The sequence below is a fragment of the Heterocephalus glaber genome, unplaced genomic scaffold (assembly GCF_053883595.1).
Source record: "Heterocephalus glaber isolate CG9 unplaced genomic scaffold, H.glaber_assembly_v1.0 deba00000768, whole genome shotgun sequence".
Lineage (NCBI taxonomy): Eukaryota > Metazoa > Chordata > Mammalia > Rodentia > Bathyergidae > Heterocephalus > Heterocephalus glaber.
Genome location: NW_028258162.1, coordinates 1,277,967 through 1,293,358, shown reverse-complemented (window position 1 = coordinate 1,293,358; position 15,392 = coordinate 1,277,967). Strand labels below are relative to the sequence as shown.

General features: G+C 47.7%; 2 protein-coding genes across 3 annotated transcripts in view; one reads left to right on the top strand and one right to left on the bottom strand.

The window, feature by feature from the left end:
• Syn2 (synapsin II) overlaps positions 1 to 15,392 on the bottom strand; it is a 162,315-nt gene that overhangs the window by 18,872 nt on the left and 128,051 nt on the right. Inside the window, exons 6-10 of the mRNA XM_004875120.3 lie at positions 8,117 to 8,179; positions 7,110 to 7,252; positions 3,505 to 3,579; positions 2,957 to 3,059; positions 1,535 to 1,684 (exon numbers count right to left, since the gene is read on the bottom strand). Of these exons, the coding sequence (XP_004875177.1) occupies positions 1,535 to 1,684; positions 2,957 to 3,059; positions 3,505 to 3,579; positions 7,110 to 7,252; positions 8,117 to 8,179 (534 nt within the window). The remainder of the gene's footprint in view (positions 1 to 1,534; positions 1,685 to 2,956; positions 3,060 to 3,504; positions 3,580 to 7,109; positions 7,253 to 8,116; positions 8,180 to 15,392) is intronic.
• Timp4 (TIMP metallopeptidase inhibitor 4) lies at positions 8,578 to 14,972 on the top strand. Of its 2 annotated transcripts, none has more exons than XM_004875119.4 (5): positions 8,578 to 10,583; positions 11,625 to 11,722; positions 12,152 to 12,266; positions 13,201 to 13,325; positions 13,933 to 14,972. In XM_004875119.4, the coding sequence occupies exons 1-5, from the start codon at positions 10,313 to 10,315 to the stop codon at positions 14,128 to 14,130; spliced, it is 807 nt and encodes a 268-aa protein (XP_004875176.1). In that variant the 5' UTR covers positions 8,578 to 10,312; the 3' UTR covers positions 14,131 to 14,972. The 2 variants fall into 2 exon arrangements, with proteins under 2 accessions (XP_004875176.1, XP_087063312.1); XM_087207186.1 differs by having other exon boundaries at positions 13,952 to 14,239.

The window sequence follows — 15,392 nt, the reverse complement described above, 5'->3', positions numbered from 1 at the left end:
TCAAAGACATTGTCAGAGCACATGAGATATTTAGATGTTGTCTCATATGAAAAGTGGGGAAACTGAGATCCGGAGAGGGAAGTAACTTACAAATTGTCACACATTTTATTTTAGTCAATTTTGAAAGGGAATATGTCTTAAGCTTTATGTTTCTAAGTTTTTAAAAATAGGATATAGAATATGGACTAAAATACCAGTACTCCCTGTCTTGATGATTCAGGTTCATTATTATGAACATCAACAATACTTCTACGCTATGATTCTGTGACTGCCTAAAGTCTCATGTTATTTGCTTCTATCCTAAGTAGTCCAGACTATTTTCTATTATTTCTTCTCCCCCATTCAGTATAGAACTGTCAGCCTTTTCTTCTTTCTTATTGGAGAATTTCTAGAACCCAACTACTTTGCTTCTGAGTCAGTATAATCTCTGGGTGCAGTATAATCATGTTAAAGCACTTATCTTCCAACAGGGGAGTGATAATCTCCAAATGTAGGGTTGCAGGGATCCAAGCCCACCTTCTGCTTAGTTACATAACAATAACAGTTAACCTTTACTGGGTCTCTTATTTTGTTCTATGCCGCACTTTAGATTCTTTATTTCCCATAACAATCCTATGAAATAGGGGCTGTGGTTAGCTTTCCTGAGGCATAGTTAAGGACCTTGACCACTGGCACAAAGCTAATACATGCAGGGTTTGGAACTCAAATTGGCTAGTTTTCATTTCAAAGCCAACATTCTGAATCATTATTCTATTCTACCTCCCTATTTGAAGTTGGCTTTTGAAGGAAAGATTTCTGAGAGAATTCTGATTTACAAATGATAAAACCTGAATTCCAAAATGGGTTCATCCTCCCCACCTCCAGTTATACAGCTGTTTAGAGAAAAAGCTAGTCTAGGACTCAGTTCTTTGATTCATTATTCCAAATTCTTACTAGTTCATTATACAAAAGTCCAGTGGAGAGAAAAGCTTGGGGATATTTTTGAAACTTGAGATGCCTCCTTCATGGGACACCTGGTCTAATCTCTCTCCCCCTTCCTCAGGCCCATGCTAGAGCCACAGGGCCTCATGGCCCACAAAACCTTCAGTGTGGCTTTCCCAGCTGACCTGCAGCTGGCATGCAGTCACCAGGATGAGTCATGTCAACCGAAGAAGGACATCTCCTTTCCCTTAGGAAGAAAAGCAGATTTTTTTCATTTGAGTTTTGCCTTGCAACTCTCTCACAAAATGAGGGACCTAACTCCCACTTTCACAGATGAGCAGATTTCTCAGAAAGATCTTCCTTTCTTTACACATGTGCTGTGAACAGCTAGTGAGCACTCTGACCCAGGCCTTCCTCAGAGGCCTCCCAGTTTGAAAATGCAGAGTCCCTGGGAGATAACCTGGTCTCCAGAGGGATAGTGGGAAAGAAGGAAGAAGGAGAGGCTCCTTAGATGCCATCCAGGCCTGTCAGCATCTGACCTCTACACGTTCTAGAGCCTCAGCACCTACAGCAGCAGTTCCTGGCTCTTTGGCATCTCTCTGCAGCTGCTTACCTGTGGCTGCTGGGTGGTCAAGGGTCTCTGAGGAGACAGGACTGGAGTCCTGGACAGCAACTGGTTCATCTTGCTGATGACCAGCTCGGTGATGAGCTGTCTGTCCTCTGCTTGGTGTTCCCCGATCAGCGGCATGCTACAGTCCATGACCTGGTAGAAGATGTGGCCCAGGTAAGGAAAGGGTCTGGAAACATAAAAGGCCTGGCATGGTCTTTCCAATTGGGTGCATCGTAAGCCAGCAAAGACAGACAGGTGATGAAGCAGGTGTCCCTGTCTTCACCTGGACGCAATTTCCTCAGCAAAAATTGGCCTGTTGTCTCCTCCTATAAACCTTGGCCTCAGGCCCCTTCCCTTTACCTCCACCCAGGCCAGAGCTCCGTGAGATGGAGACTGCTGGCTAAAGTTAGTGGGAAGTGCATACAGCAAGGAGAGGGTACAGCCAAGCTCAAAGTAGCACAGAGAGGAGCAGGAAGACATGAAGGGCAGTCCCTAAAGTTTCTGATGAACAGCAGGCAGTTTTCATCCCTGTGACTTAAACTGGCACCATCTCTGTCTCCCCAATACATTCTGCTCATTGAATGACTAGACTCTTACCCTTGTTTCTGACCTGGGTGGCCTTCCCTGTTTGTCACTAATCCTTTTTCTCCCTCTGTCTTGTGGTCCAGATCAATAATTTCCTCCATTAGGAAATGACTGCCTTAAGGCTCAGACTCTCATTTATGAAGGAGAAACCTGAGGCCCCCTTGGAGTGGGGAGGTGTGGCCAACCAGAAGGTTATGTGCTAAGCAGGCCACAGGGCAGATTCCAAACCTAAACCCACTTTGGGCTCCTCATACTAGTACTCTGGAAGCACCACCAACTCCTGGCAAGGAAGACTGGACAGGAGTGTGTGTGAAGAATTTATACAGCTGTGAGATTTCAGCAAAGTCTGTGAGAATCAGGCTTAGCAAACTGTCTCCAAGGCTCTGAGAGATGCTGAGAAGAACCTTCGGCATCCAGGTGCCCAGGTTGAGACACCCATTCTTCCTATGGCCATAAGCACATGCTCATGGCATTAGGTCTCCATTCTTTCACTTGTAAATGGGCAGGCAGGACCAACTAATCTGAAGGCAGCTCTCTAAGGCTAAGAATGTGAAAGTCCCAACAGATTCAAAGAGGAATGCATAGTGTTAAGACCCCAGGAACCCGGATCTGGCATCAATTACCCATGGCCTGGGTTAGTTGAGGAGGCTGAAACAATAGCATCTCTTCCCACTGGTAGAGGGATCTTGCTATGCTGATCTGCCATCTGGGACCTTCCCATAACTCAGGAGACTCTAAATGAAATGCTGTCTGGGCTGCCCACATAGTTTTCTAGCCAAAAGTGTGGGGTGAAGCCCTGAGAGCTATTTCTTATTGAGATACTCTGTGGGCCAGACTTACCTCAAAAATGTAGTCTTTCCCATCTTTGCCATGTACAGCTTTGACAGCACAGATATCAAGGCCACCAAACATCTCAGAGCAGGTGTCCACCCACAGCTTGTACCTGGTGGGGATGGAAAGGGGTCCTGCGGTGAGGGCCTTAGTTTGTTGATCAGGCTCTCCTGTTGCCTCCACTTCTCCCATCCCCCAGCCCTGCCCCTCAACCCCATCAAGCATGGTCCCTTATTTACAATGCCTTCCCTTTCTGCTTTCCTGATCCTACCCATCTTTCCAAGCCCCAAAAAAGTCTCTCCTCCTCCAGAAGACCTTCCTTAACTATCCCAGCCCATACTAACTACTACTCCTTTCTCAGTGCTTCTGTGGTAGGCACAGTCATTATCTCCATAGCTGAGCATGTAACCGGGTCCTGCCCAGTCTGGTTCACTGGCTGTTGGGCCTTTGAGTCTTCTGTGTCCTATCTGTGCAGATGCTGCCTTGGGTAGGCTCATTTCTTGCTTCTTCCTCATGGCAGCTGCCTACTCACTGGGGCTCGGACTCCCCCCACTCACCTGTCTGACATGGCAATCTGCTCCAGCATCGCAGAGCCAGTGTTCGTCTTCCAGTTCCCTGAGATTGATGTCCTCCTACAACAAGGTCCATCGGGGATAGGATAGGCCATGAACCACACCAGCAAGAAGAGAGATGCAGCCTTCCAGAATTCAGCTCAATGCCTCTCGCACCAATAGGAGAGCTGTCTGTTGGCAGCTGTCTGTTGAGCTTCGAGCCCACTGCTTCTGCCGACCCCCACCTGGGAAGCCCTCCTCTCTCTACAAGGGCCTAGCTCAGGAGGGTCTCACTCTGTGGAGCTTGTACTAATCTTCAACCAGATGTGCTCTTGCTCCACTCAGGACTTCACCTATGCCTTGGTGACAACGTTACTTCTACTTTTTGCTTTAGTTATTGGAGCTGAGTCTTCAGCTAAGACTGTCCACAGCTATGGAAAACACCTGGGGTATACATTGTGTCTTATATCCCTAGCAGCCTACTTACTTGCTCAACATCTGGGCCCACTCAGTATGTGTAAACCGAGCCCCACTCATTCTGAGAACTCTGGCAGTGTCCTGTGGCTATGGGCTTCCTTACTGGCACACTCACCCAGTCATCCAACAGGCCACTTCTGAGGGCCACTACAAGATCAGCAGTGTGATCTGGAAGTCAGTAATCCTCTCTGGCTGCCCCATCCATCAAACAGAGCTGACAGCATCCAGCCACCAGCCTCTGCTGTGCTCACTGCACCCTTCAGACATGACCATGAGCTATGTCAATTAGTTTGGGCTCAATAGGAGGCAGATAACCAACTTTCTGGTTCTGGATTTTCTCTTGACTGTGTGGCTGACAGTGGGAGAGTCATTTCATCTCACCGAGCTGCTCTTATCTGTAAACTCAGAGTTGCAGATTGGTACTCAGGGACCAATTGGTACAGGTTTAAATAAACTATAAACCACTAAGAATATATCTCTTAAATTCTTAGTCTTCACCTAGACACAGTCAAGGACAAAGGGATGGCCTAGGGAACAGAGCCAGCACTTGTTATCACCAGCACTGTTTGGACAATGTTTGGAGAGACTGTGCTAGTTCCCAAGAGAGTCCTCCCAGAGAGCTGACTCCAGACACCGAGAAGCTATACATATCCACCCAATTTTCCTGAGCCCTGAGGCAGCCCTGTGAGCCCATTATGGGGGACAACAGGTCTCACACTGGATGGTGCTGAGGCCTCCAAGGTGCCTCCTCATCCATCCCTCAAAGGAGACTCCTGTCAAACCCCTGCTGTGAGAGGCTAGAACTCTGGTCTGCTTTACTGACAAGCAGACGAAGACCCAGAAAGTCTGGGTGACTTGTCCAACACTGTGTACCTAGTCAAAGCAGATATGGAAACAAATCCAGGAATCTTGGTTCCCTTGGTATGATGAGCTTTCCCTATACCCAAACAAATAAACAGCTGAATGGTTTGCAAAGCCTGAGTAGAAACATAGAGTCAAAAGCCACAATAAAAATAACTGTTTTCCTAACATCAGTGGTTTACAAATACAGTATGTCCTAATGACCATTCTCAAGTCACTCACTTCCTTGTCCCCAGCACCGAGGTATAAAACCTAACAGAGACTCAGAAACTAATGTAAATAATAATAATAATGTCTCTTCCATTTGAGTAGCACCGTAAAGCCTACAAAGTTCTCTGAGTCCCCTCATCTGAGCTCTGCCAAGTCAATTCTTTCTTCTGAGAGCAGAGATGGCCACAAGCTTGGGGAGAGGTGAGATGGGGAGAAACTGTGAGGGTCTAAATATTCCTTCAAATCCCTGCTGGTCCCTTGCAAATAAAAACAAGTCAATGTCCTCCAAAGCTTCTCCAGTTGGCCATTTTCTGTCAACATTTGGGACTTCTCTTGTGCTTCGTTTTAAATTGTTTTTAGAAACCCTATGCCTTAAAAATGTAGTGTCTCTTTTTAAGGATCAAAATATTCTTGTTCCACTGTTGTCATGAATAAATATTATTTATTTATTCATTCATTTACGTTAGTGGTAATACAGTTGGAACCCAAGGCTTCATGCAAACTAGGCAAGAGCTCTACTACTGAGCTACATCCTAAAAGACAGAATATCTGCTTTCCTAGATATCTGAAAATATCCATTTTTCTACTTCTTTTGGCTAGTTTTTAGAAAGGTCTTTAAGCTGTTCTATCTTATATTGTGCCTATTTCTTAAGCAACCCTAAAATCCTTTTTTGAAGTGAGAAGACTATAAACATAAAATTACAGACTTTTAAAAAGTAGGAATCTAGTCAATAAATGTGAAAAAAATCCCACTATGTTGGGAGTGTAGCACAGCGGTAGAGTGGTAGAGTGTGTACTTAGTTGGTGTTAGGTCCTGGGTTCAATCTTCAGCACCAAACCAAACAGAAGCAGCTCTGTGCCTCAGTTCTCCACAAGGGCTCTTTCCTGAGTGTTCATGGTGCTTCCCGTGTGCCTGCTGCTATGCAAGGTGCAGGCTCCATCCTGCTCGCCCTCGAGGAGCTGTGGGAGGAGCACGAGACAAAACACCTGTGACCAAGGTATGGGGAGAACTGCAAGGAAACAGCCTCTAACAGACTCCAGGGCTGGGGGAAGAGAAGGATGAAGGCATGAAAAGGCAGACAACCGGGAAGGGGCGGCAAGCCTCCACCCTGATGTCTCCTGAAGTCCCGAACGGCAAAGATCAAATTCATATTAATAGCATTCCTTCTTTGTAATGAAACTATCATGTTAAATGTTCTCTAAAGTGGGAAGTTAGTATTTCCAAACTTGGAAGTATAAGCCACTTGCATTCTTGTGTATATTATGGAAGGTAAGGGAGTGTTGAAATCTTTTGTGTTTCTAAGGAGGAAATAGTTTAACTTTCCATTCTGCTAAATGGACCCCATATATTCTTATGACCACTAGGATTTAATGTTCTGTAGCCTTTTGAGGGCTATATATTTACAAGTTAAATTGTTTTCTTTGGCACTCTGATAAACCATAAGGGTTTCTTTCAATGTATAAGATGTATAAATGTATAAAATAAAGTACACAGTCTCACAAAGGTACCCAATTAGAGTTATCTAAAGCACTTAACAGTACCGGGGATTTAGCTCAGTGGTTCCACCACCTGTCTCGAAAGCATAAGGACCCAAGTTTAATCCCTGGTACCAAAAAAAACACAAAAAACCACTTAACAAATAAATCTGTGACTAGTCCATTTATGTTTCTCTAAATAATGGGATACAGTGCCAGGGCTAATGATGACCATGATTTTAAAATAATGATGAGAGTAACTGGTAGAGATATCTGTCACAGCTGTAGTGTAACACAAGAATATCTGTGATTATCTGTAGAGACAAAATCCTATATACTGCTACTCCTGCAGCCTGTAGCTTCTGTTCATAACTGAAGAGAAAGCTAAATCTTACTTAGGCTAGTGAAAATAAATATTAATTTTACTTCTCATCTTAGTTCATAGAATCCTCTCCTTGATTTAAAAAGGACCTGGGTTACGAATCCCTTTCTCTGTTACCTGCTTTGGGGGCCAGATGAGGTTACCCTGAGGGTTGGCTGTTGAGGAGAAATGAGGAGCATCTGCTAGGACCCCCACCTATACTCACATGTAAGCCTTGTAGTTGTTGCCAATCTTCTGGACTCGGATGTCATACTTGGCATCAATGAAGGGCTCTGCTGTAGCATAGGTCTGGGTGAGAGCTACCACACTAGCGATGTCCTGGAAGTCATAGTGGTTTTCCACTTTGACCTAAGGTTGGAGTAAGGCATGTCTGAGAGCTTTGGAAAAAGTCAAGATTCAGTTAGAAAAAGGAAATAAAGAAGTTGGTGACCAGTCCATAGCAGCACAGGATGCAGCACAACTACAACTGTTTTTCAAAATGAAGATGAAAATAATAAAAAAGTATATATGACTCCTCTTAGAGATGTAAAAGCAACCCAGGGATCAAAATCCATTCAGCAAAAGACTAACAGAGGATGGAGAAAAGTGATGGTGTCATCTAGGACAAACAGGAGACGTCAGACTACGGAGCCTGACTCTGAAAGTGACCATGAGATTCCAGAACCAGAATCAGAAATGAAGATGAGATTACCAAGACAAGCCAAAACAGCAGCACTAGTAAAAAATAAACTTAGCCTTGCACAGTTTCTCAATGAAGATATAAATTAGGAGAGATAATGGAGGTGGAATCCTTTAAATTTATGTTCATTTCTTTGCTTTAATAAAGTTATGTTTGTATCAAATTCAAAAAAAAAAAAAAGGTAGAGGGGGAGAAAGGGGGGTATATACATATACACGCTGAGAAGTCACAAGGGCCTGGAGCTCCAAACCCATCACAATGTTTCCAATCCAGGCACAAACATGGGTGTCACATCTCTGGAAGCCCCTGCTCTCTAGCTTCCCTCCCCAGGGCTCAGGGGTCACACTTCCTGAAAGGACCCAAGGAACCAATCAGGTGACCTATTCTCTGCTTGAAAGAGGCTGGGAAGCACTCGTGGCTTCAAAGGGCCTAGATCATCTCCTTAGAAAGAATTCAGCCACAGAGGAAGACGAGCACTCCACAGATGGGTGTTCTGAAAGAAGCCTGGGGTATCGAAGGCCCCCCTGTCTTACCTTGCCCATGCCTGAGTGAGCGTGGCCAATCTTCACCACCACAGGGAATGTGGGCAGTGTCAGCTGGGAGCAGAGGAGAGAAGGACAGACTGGTCAGCATGTGCCTGTCTCTGTAGAATCCTACAAATGCTTTCCTTGGGAACACTTTTCAGAGGCCCCTTCAAACAACCTTCCTGCTTTACAAATTAAAAGAGTGAGTCCATAGAATGCCAGTGACGTTCCCAAACGCAAGCAAATGTAGAATGTTAGAGGCAGGGTGATAAGAATTCTGTTCTCCTATTTGGTACTTTCTATGTCTCATTGTTTTAACATGCTCTGCATTAGACAAACCCTGAGCAGGAGTGGCTGTCAGTTAAAGAGATTTTTTTTTTTCAATGTACCTTTGAAAGGCTAAATCTAACTGTATGTAAATTGTATCTTAATAAACCTGAAGGGTTTTTTTTAATTTTTTTTTTCAGTGTTGGGAATGGAATATAGCACCTTATACATGCTAGGCAAATGCTCTACCACTGGGCCACACCCAAGCCCTTGAGTGCACCTTTGGCCTCTTAATGTCCCTCGTTCCCTGCACCTCTTAGTACCTGTCCCCTTCAACACCCAACTTTCTTGCACTGACATTCTGTCCTTTTCCTCTCTGATATCATTCCTGCTCAGCAGTACCACAAACTCACAACCAAACACAGCTTGGTATGCAAAGCCTACTTCCATCCTACCTGAGGTCTAGAAGAGACCTGATGTAAGAATTCAACACGTTAATCCTTGGAAAGAGATTCCCAAGAAAAGCAAACTCCACCTTGAGGTAGCCCTGTTTTGACAGAGGAACAATAAAAACTTAATAGAACTGCCCTCCAAAGACAGGCTCTCGAGCTGTAACAAAATGCAGGTAGAAGAAGGAACACAGTGCAGTAGGAAGAGCACTAGAGTAGGCTCCAGACTTGTATTCTCGTCCTCTCTGCCACTCACTTCTGCAGGTCCTTTTACATCACTGAGCTTCAGCTTTCATATCTGTCAAGTGATGAGATTGGACTAGATGCTTTTCTAGGCACCTGCAAGTAACGCAAGTCTATCTTGGGGTGGACACTGTACAAAGGGCCAACCTGGACACAGACTTGGACCTATCCGTTTTCAGCCTGACTCAGCTATCTTTCAACTTCCTTCTTTTCAAACATCACTAGCACCAACTAAGTGAAAAGCTGCCCTCTGAAGGAAATAATGCTGATGAAAAGTCAGATTCTCTTGGAACCTGGGTGTGACCAGGCACTGGGAGTGTCTGAGCTGAGGATGTCAGCATTCCTGGCTGAGCCCAGTGGAAGTTGGGGAAAAGGAGTTTCAAAGGGGTTTAGAGATTATGTACTTCGGGGTTGGGGTGTAGCCTGAAGTGGAACCCAGCTTCCTACTTTCTAGTCTAGCCCTGGAGTGCTATCCTGTCAACATTGGATATAGCTTGGGTCACAGTGACCCTCAGTGCCTTGCTGGTTTCTTTAGCTGCCCCACCTCTGTATCATGACAGTCTCTAGTGGGAACATCATGGAGGGAGAATCACTGTGGCCCAGGGCCTGGACACAGGGCTGTGAGGCCTGAAGTTTGCCCTAGCTGATGGGACACCCGTGTTCCAAGAGCACTGCCCCAGCTATCGGAAAGTCTAAAGCCTGGCTATGAGAAAGGGTTTCTAAAGCACTGGCTGCTTTCTTTGACATCTCTCCCCACCCCCCAGCCGACAGAGCCAAGACACACACACACCCCAACTTTCTCTGTCCCATTCCCTTACTGTTTGCTGTTGCTCTGGAGCCTCATAAATAGGGCATTGAAAACACTTCCTGCAGCTGAAAGAAGCCCTGAGTAGCTTGTCTCATTCCCAGTATGCAGCGCAGCAAGGGGTCCGTCCTTCTCTGTCACTGTCTCTTTTGCCTGTTGTAATTCTGTCTGCCTCTCTCTGACTCTGCCTGTCTCACTCTCTGACCGTGCCTCCCCTCACTTGCTTCTGCTGCCTGAAGCAAGGACCCTTGGCCTTTCTGCCCTCTCACATTTGGCTTTGTTGCTCTTTCAGTCTTTCTCTCCCATACCGATACCATTCCTTCTCCCAGAGCCTTCCCTCCACTTCAGACCCTGGGCTGACAGGGTCTGTGGTCTAGGTCCTTGGGACCTGCAGCTGCCGGCCCCGGGCCGGTGGCCACAAGCCAAAGGAAGGCGGAGCGCATGGGGCGGGACTGGCCGCAGGGGCCACCTCATAAATCCTGGCCAGGGGAGCTGCGAGGTCTGGAGGAGCCCTGGAGGGGCGGTTCGGTCCCACAGACCCCACAAGCCCTAGTAGGGCTCTGCGGAGGCGTCATGCGCCGGAACCCTCCGGCCACGCAAAGCTGGGTGCTAGTGCTGCGGCTGCTGGCGCTGCTGCGGCCCCCGGGGCTGGGCGAGGCGTGCAGCTGCGCCCCTGCTCACCCCCAGCTGCACGTTTGCCGCTCTGCGCTGGGTGAGTCGGAGGCCTGGAGGTCCAAGGAAGGGCGGGGGGGGGGGGGATGGGGGGTGGAGTAGGATCAGCTGCAGGCTAGGAGTCTGTGGAGGAGGGAGGAGCTCAAATCCCATACCCACTGCCTCCTGGGCAGGCTGATGTGGGGGTGTCATAGCAGTCCGGTTGTAAGAAAGTGAGACTGTCAGGGGCCTCTGTAGCGACCCTTCCCCCAGGTCCTACCGCAGCTGGGGCACAGCATCCAACACGTGTCACTGGCTGTCCAGTCATTACTATTGGACTGGGATGGAGTGGAGGAAGAGAAGGATTGGTCATAAAGCTCTCTGTCCAGCCCTGGCACTGAGGTGCCACTGTGCCCTAACACATAACTTTTGCCCTTTCTTTCTCCTCACTTGCAAGCCCTTTTCCCAGGCCCCTAAACTCATCCTTCAAGGGCGCTCTTCTCTGAACCCTGGCATCTCTGACATCTCTGCTCCCACTACACTGTGCTAGTGTCCTTCGCACGTGTGTCTTCACTAGACCAAGAGTTCTGCAGGCCCAAAACCTGGTGTTACAGACATCTGTGGCCTCGTGCCTAGTGTCAGGCCTTCATAAGCAATTTCTGATAGATGACACAAGGCACAAGGCAAGAGATGGGCATCCTCGGTGCAGGGTTAGGTGTGCTTGAGTGCAATAAACATTATTAACATCCACTCTGCGTGAGCTCTGAGGCCTCGGGCAGTGAACAGAAGAACCCAGGCCAGTGCCTTCAGTTGAGGCTCCTCCCTCCACCCCCGGACTCCTACTCTGCCACTGCCTAGGTGCTGTGGAGAACCAGTGCGCTCCGAGTGAGGAGGTTCAAGGGGCCAGATGAACACAGAGGAGAGGACCTTGGGCACTATGGAGGAGGTGTCTCCAGGTGCCCCCCACAGACACGGCGCACTGTTCACACCCCAGTGACACCTAAACTGAGAGCCCGGCAACATTCTCCAGGGACCCCAGAGCATGTGGCTCGCAGGTGGACTGCACCCACAAGGGCTGAAGGTCCCTTCTTTTCCTCCACAGTGATCCGGGCCAAAGTCTCCAATGAGAAGGTAGTTCCTGCCAGTGCAGACCCTGCTGACACTCAAAAAATGATCCGGTATGAAATCAAACAGATAAAGGTACATGGGGACAGGACAGGGTGTTTCCCCACATCAGCCCCTGGAGGGGATGGAGCATGTGCTCAGGAGGGGCAGGACTGCCTGGCCAGTTGCAGGCAGTCTGGCTCCCTGGTGTGGAGAGGCTGCAGTGGAAGGGGTGAGATACTGGGGACAGGGCCCATGAATCCAGGCGACAGTGTACGGTGGGGCCTCAGGGTCCCACTAGTCCCACAGCTGCCTGCATGTGGGCCACTGGAGTACCTCCCCTCTGACAGGAATAAACCAAGCTTTAGATTTTTACTTTTATTTTTAAGACAGAAACAAACCAGTAATCATCTGTGTGCATTAACTCCTGAACTAGACTTTTGCTTAATATTTTTAGAATGAGAAATGAGTTTTTCCCTGTTAATATACAAATTATACTCACTGCTTTTTGTAATTGACTTTCAGATGTTTAAAGGGTTTGAGAAAGTCAAGGATGTTCAGTACATCTACACACCTTTTGACTCTTCTCTTTGCGGTGTGAAACTAGAAGCCAACAGCCAGAGGCAGTATCTTTTGACTGGTAAGTTAGAAACCTGCAACCAGCCTCCATAGAGACAGAGTAGTGACAGTGTCAGGAGGACCCTTGGTGACCTTTTTGATGCAGAGTCCTCATAGTAGTGGTCATGGCCTCCATTTCACTATGTTAAGGGCAGGTTGCTCTCCCCACCCAGGGCAACAAGTTCCAGTTGAAACAGTTTTAATTGGTACAAGATTTTTGGCATCTTGAGCCAAAAACTGCCCCTTGAAACTGGTCCTTATGGGTTCATCTCTGCCCTCTGCCAAGGGCCCAGCAGGAGCCTTGGGTCTAACACAGTTCTTTCCCCCATGATGAGGGCCTAGGTAAACCTCCTCCATATGTAATGAATGAATGAATACGTAATGAATGAACTCAACAGTAAATTATTTTGGAGCTCAGGGAACGGAGGGGTTTATGTAAATGTGAATAATCATGGAAGCTTCACTGGAAGTGGGGTCTAAACTGGCCTGAATAGATGAAGAGTATTTATAAGGAAAGAAAAGAAAAGAAAGAGCATAGCGGGGCGGGGGGGTGTGTGTGAAAGGATTCCACTATCCATCCATCCATTCAACAATGAATAACTGCCTACTATACACTACCAGGCCTTGGGCAGGAGAGGGGATGTTCAGGAACAAGTCACAGTTCTCAGCAGTCACAGACTAGGCATGGCTCGTGAGGAGGGATGGACTCCCCAACTCCAAGGATGTACACTTGTGCTGACCTAAGGTGGAGAGGCACAGGCCAGGCTACACTGAGCTCTCCGTTGCCACCAGACCTTTGCAATCTCTGATAGCCACCTTTTCCCAAGCACCTCGCCTGCATGCCCAGCCCTCTGCCAGGCCCTGGGGAGTCTGTGCCCAGCCCTCTGTTAGGACTTGGGCCTGGGAGCTCCAGAAGCAGACTCCTGATGCCACACTATCTTCCATTTCCCATGAAGGCCAGGTCCTTGGTGATGGGAAAGTTTTCATCCATCTGTGCAACTACATCGAGCCCTGGGAGGACCTGTCCTTAGTACAGAGGGAAAGTCTGAATCATCACTACCATCTGAACTGCGGCTGCCATGTAAGGGGGATCCGTTTCTAAGGTCTCTGGGGTGGAGGAAGGGGCTTGAGCCTTGCAGCCTGACACTTCAGGCACTTACTCTACCATACTTGAGCTCTGCCATGCATCATGCATTGTATGAGGTCAGGGACACAAAAACAAGTCCACAATCCCTGACTTCAAAGAACTTACATTTTGGCTGGGAAAGTGGCCACCAAATAGGGCAGACTGAGATGGCACTAATACAGCCACACTTAAAAGATGTCTACTCTTTGCCAGGCCCTATAATAATGAGTTTATTTAATTTACCTTAGTCTCTATAACAAATTTGTGAAGAATTAAGATTTCTACTTCAAGGTAAAGAAATTAAAGCTCTGGGAAGTGAAGTAACTTGCTCAAGGTCAGTGGTGGAATAGGAACCACTAGGGCTGATTTCAGAGATGACATCAGAGGGGTGATCCTGTACTCAGGGAGCATGGGGAGGAGGAATTCAGGGGAAGTCTGGGGATAAAGGGCTTCCTAAGACAGGGCAGCTGAGATGGGCCATGAGGATATGTAGGAGTCTAAAAGGCAGCAATGGAAAAGGAAAGACATCTTCTCACTTTTATGCATGTGGCCATGATTCTAGATCACCACCTGCTACATAGTGCCCTGTACCATCTCGGCCCCCAATGAGTGCCTGTGGACAGACTGGCTGTTGGAACGGAAGCTCTACGGGTACCAGGCCCAGCATTACGTCTGCATGAAGCACGTTGATGGCACCTGCAGCTGGTACCGGGGCCACCTGCCCCTCAGGAAGGAGTTTGTTGACATTATCCAGCCCTAGTAGGGACTAGTGACCCGCCACATGTTTTCAGGAGTCCTGAAGACCAAGCCAGTTCTCCTTCCTTGTGGAGCTCTGACTACCACCACCTGCCCTGTTGCTGCCAGCCAAGTGGACAGCCCAGCTAGCATCATGGCAGGGATGGGGCATGTTACAGCTTGTGCCCCAGGCCCCAGCCCATAGTCTGTAAGGGCTGGGGAGGGCAGCCTGACTTTTCTGTCCTGCCCTCAGGCCTTCTCTCCTCCTCCCAAGTCCCATTAATCTAGCTTATACTTGTTACTGGAAGTTTTGATTCTAGCTTAGTTTGTTTCCCAAAGCCAGAACTATTCCCTTTTCCCCCAGGAAAATGTGTTTTCCTTTCCCGTAACTGACCTGAGAGAGGAGAAGACATGACTGTTATACACAGAGATGGTGAGACTTGGTGGCGTGCAAACTAGAGGGTGAGTGGATGGTATCATAAACAGGTTGACTAGCAGGAATGAAGAATAATTTACTACAGCTGTGTATCCTCTGCTCCTCCTCTCTTCAGTCCTAATCCTCTGGTATACTTTCATCTGTTCAGGGCACAGAATCACTCCATCAGAAAGCTAGGATTCCCTAACCTTCCTCCTGGTGCTGCACTCCCCCTCAGCACCATTCCTGGTGAAGGTCTGGTCCTGTTAGTGCACTCTGTGGACAAGAGGAGGCCTCCTGTGTAAGAATAGACATTTTCCTCCATGTTAACTGTCCCAAATGCCCTCGACTGATGTCCAGAGGGCTTCTCTTCTGTCACCTTTGTATTACTAATGTCTTCATTCCTACTTCACAATGTTTTTTAAGCAAAAAAAAAAAGCCTTTCTCTAGTAGAGCTGCAATCCCTTCTACATTGGCTTTGGACACCTCAGAGAGATGCTCTTTTCCTGAGGGCAAATTTCAGGACAGGAGAGAAATATCTGGACTCCTAGGGAGAAGAGTGCTGGCGGAGGAAGACTGCTTGCGTTTGATGCAGTTTTCCAGTGGGTCAGCCCTGCTGGACATTACAGCAGGAAAAGCCAGCTCTGGTGCCCAGAGAGCCCTCCACCTTCAGCTCAGGCCCCTCACCACTGTGACCTGGACTTCCTGAGGTCTCTGCCATAGGCTCCCAGTGTTTCTTGGCCTCCACAAGCCTTCCTGGGTTGCCCTAAATGGGAAAGCCCTGATATTCTAGGAATTATTAAGGACAAGCACCTAACATTCAAGAGCCCCTCCTCAGGGAAGCTCTGGCAAAGATGACAGAGGCAGTTCTC

Bases quoted from the DNA above. Each gene is read 5' to 3' on its own strand.
- Timp4 (XM_004875119.4), top strand. From the start codon at position 10,313: ATGGGGCGGGACTGGCCGCAGGGGCCACCTCATAAATCCTGGCCAGGG. The intron at 10,584-11,624 runs GTGAGTCGGAGG...TTTCCTCCACAG, and splicing joins CGTTTGCCGCTCTGCGCTGG to TGATCCGGGCCAAAGTCTCC. The intron at 13,326-13,932 runs GTAAGGGGGATC...CCATGATTCTAG, and splicing joins ATCTGAACTGCGGCTGCCAT to ATCACCACCTGCTACATAGT.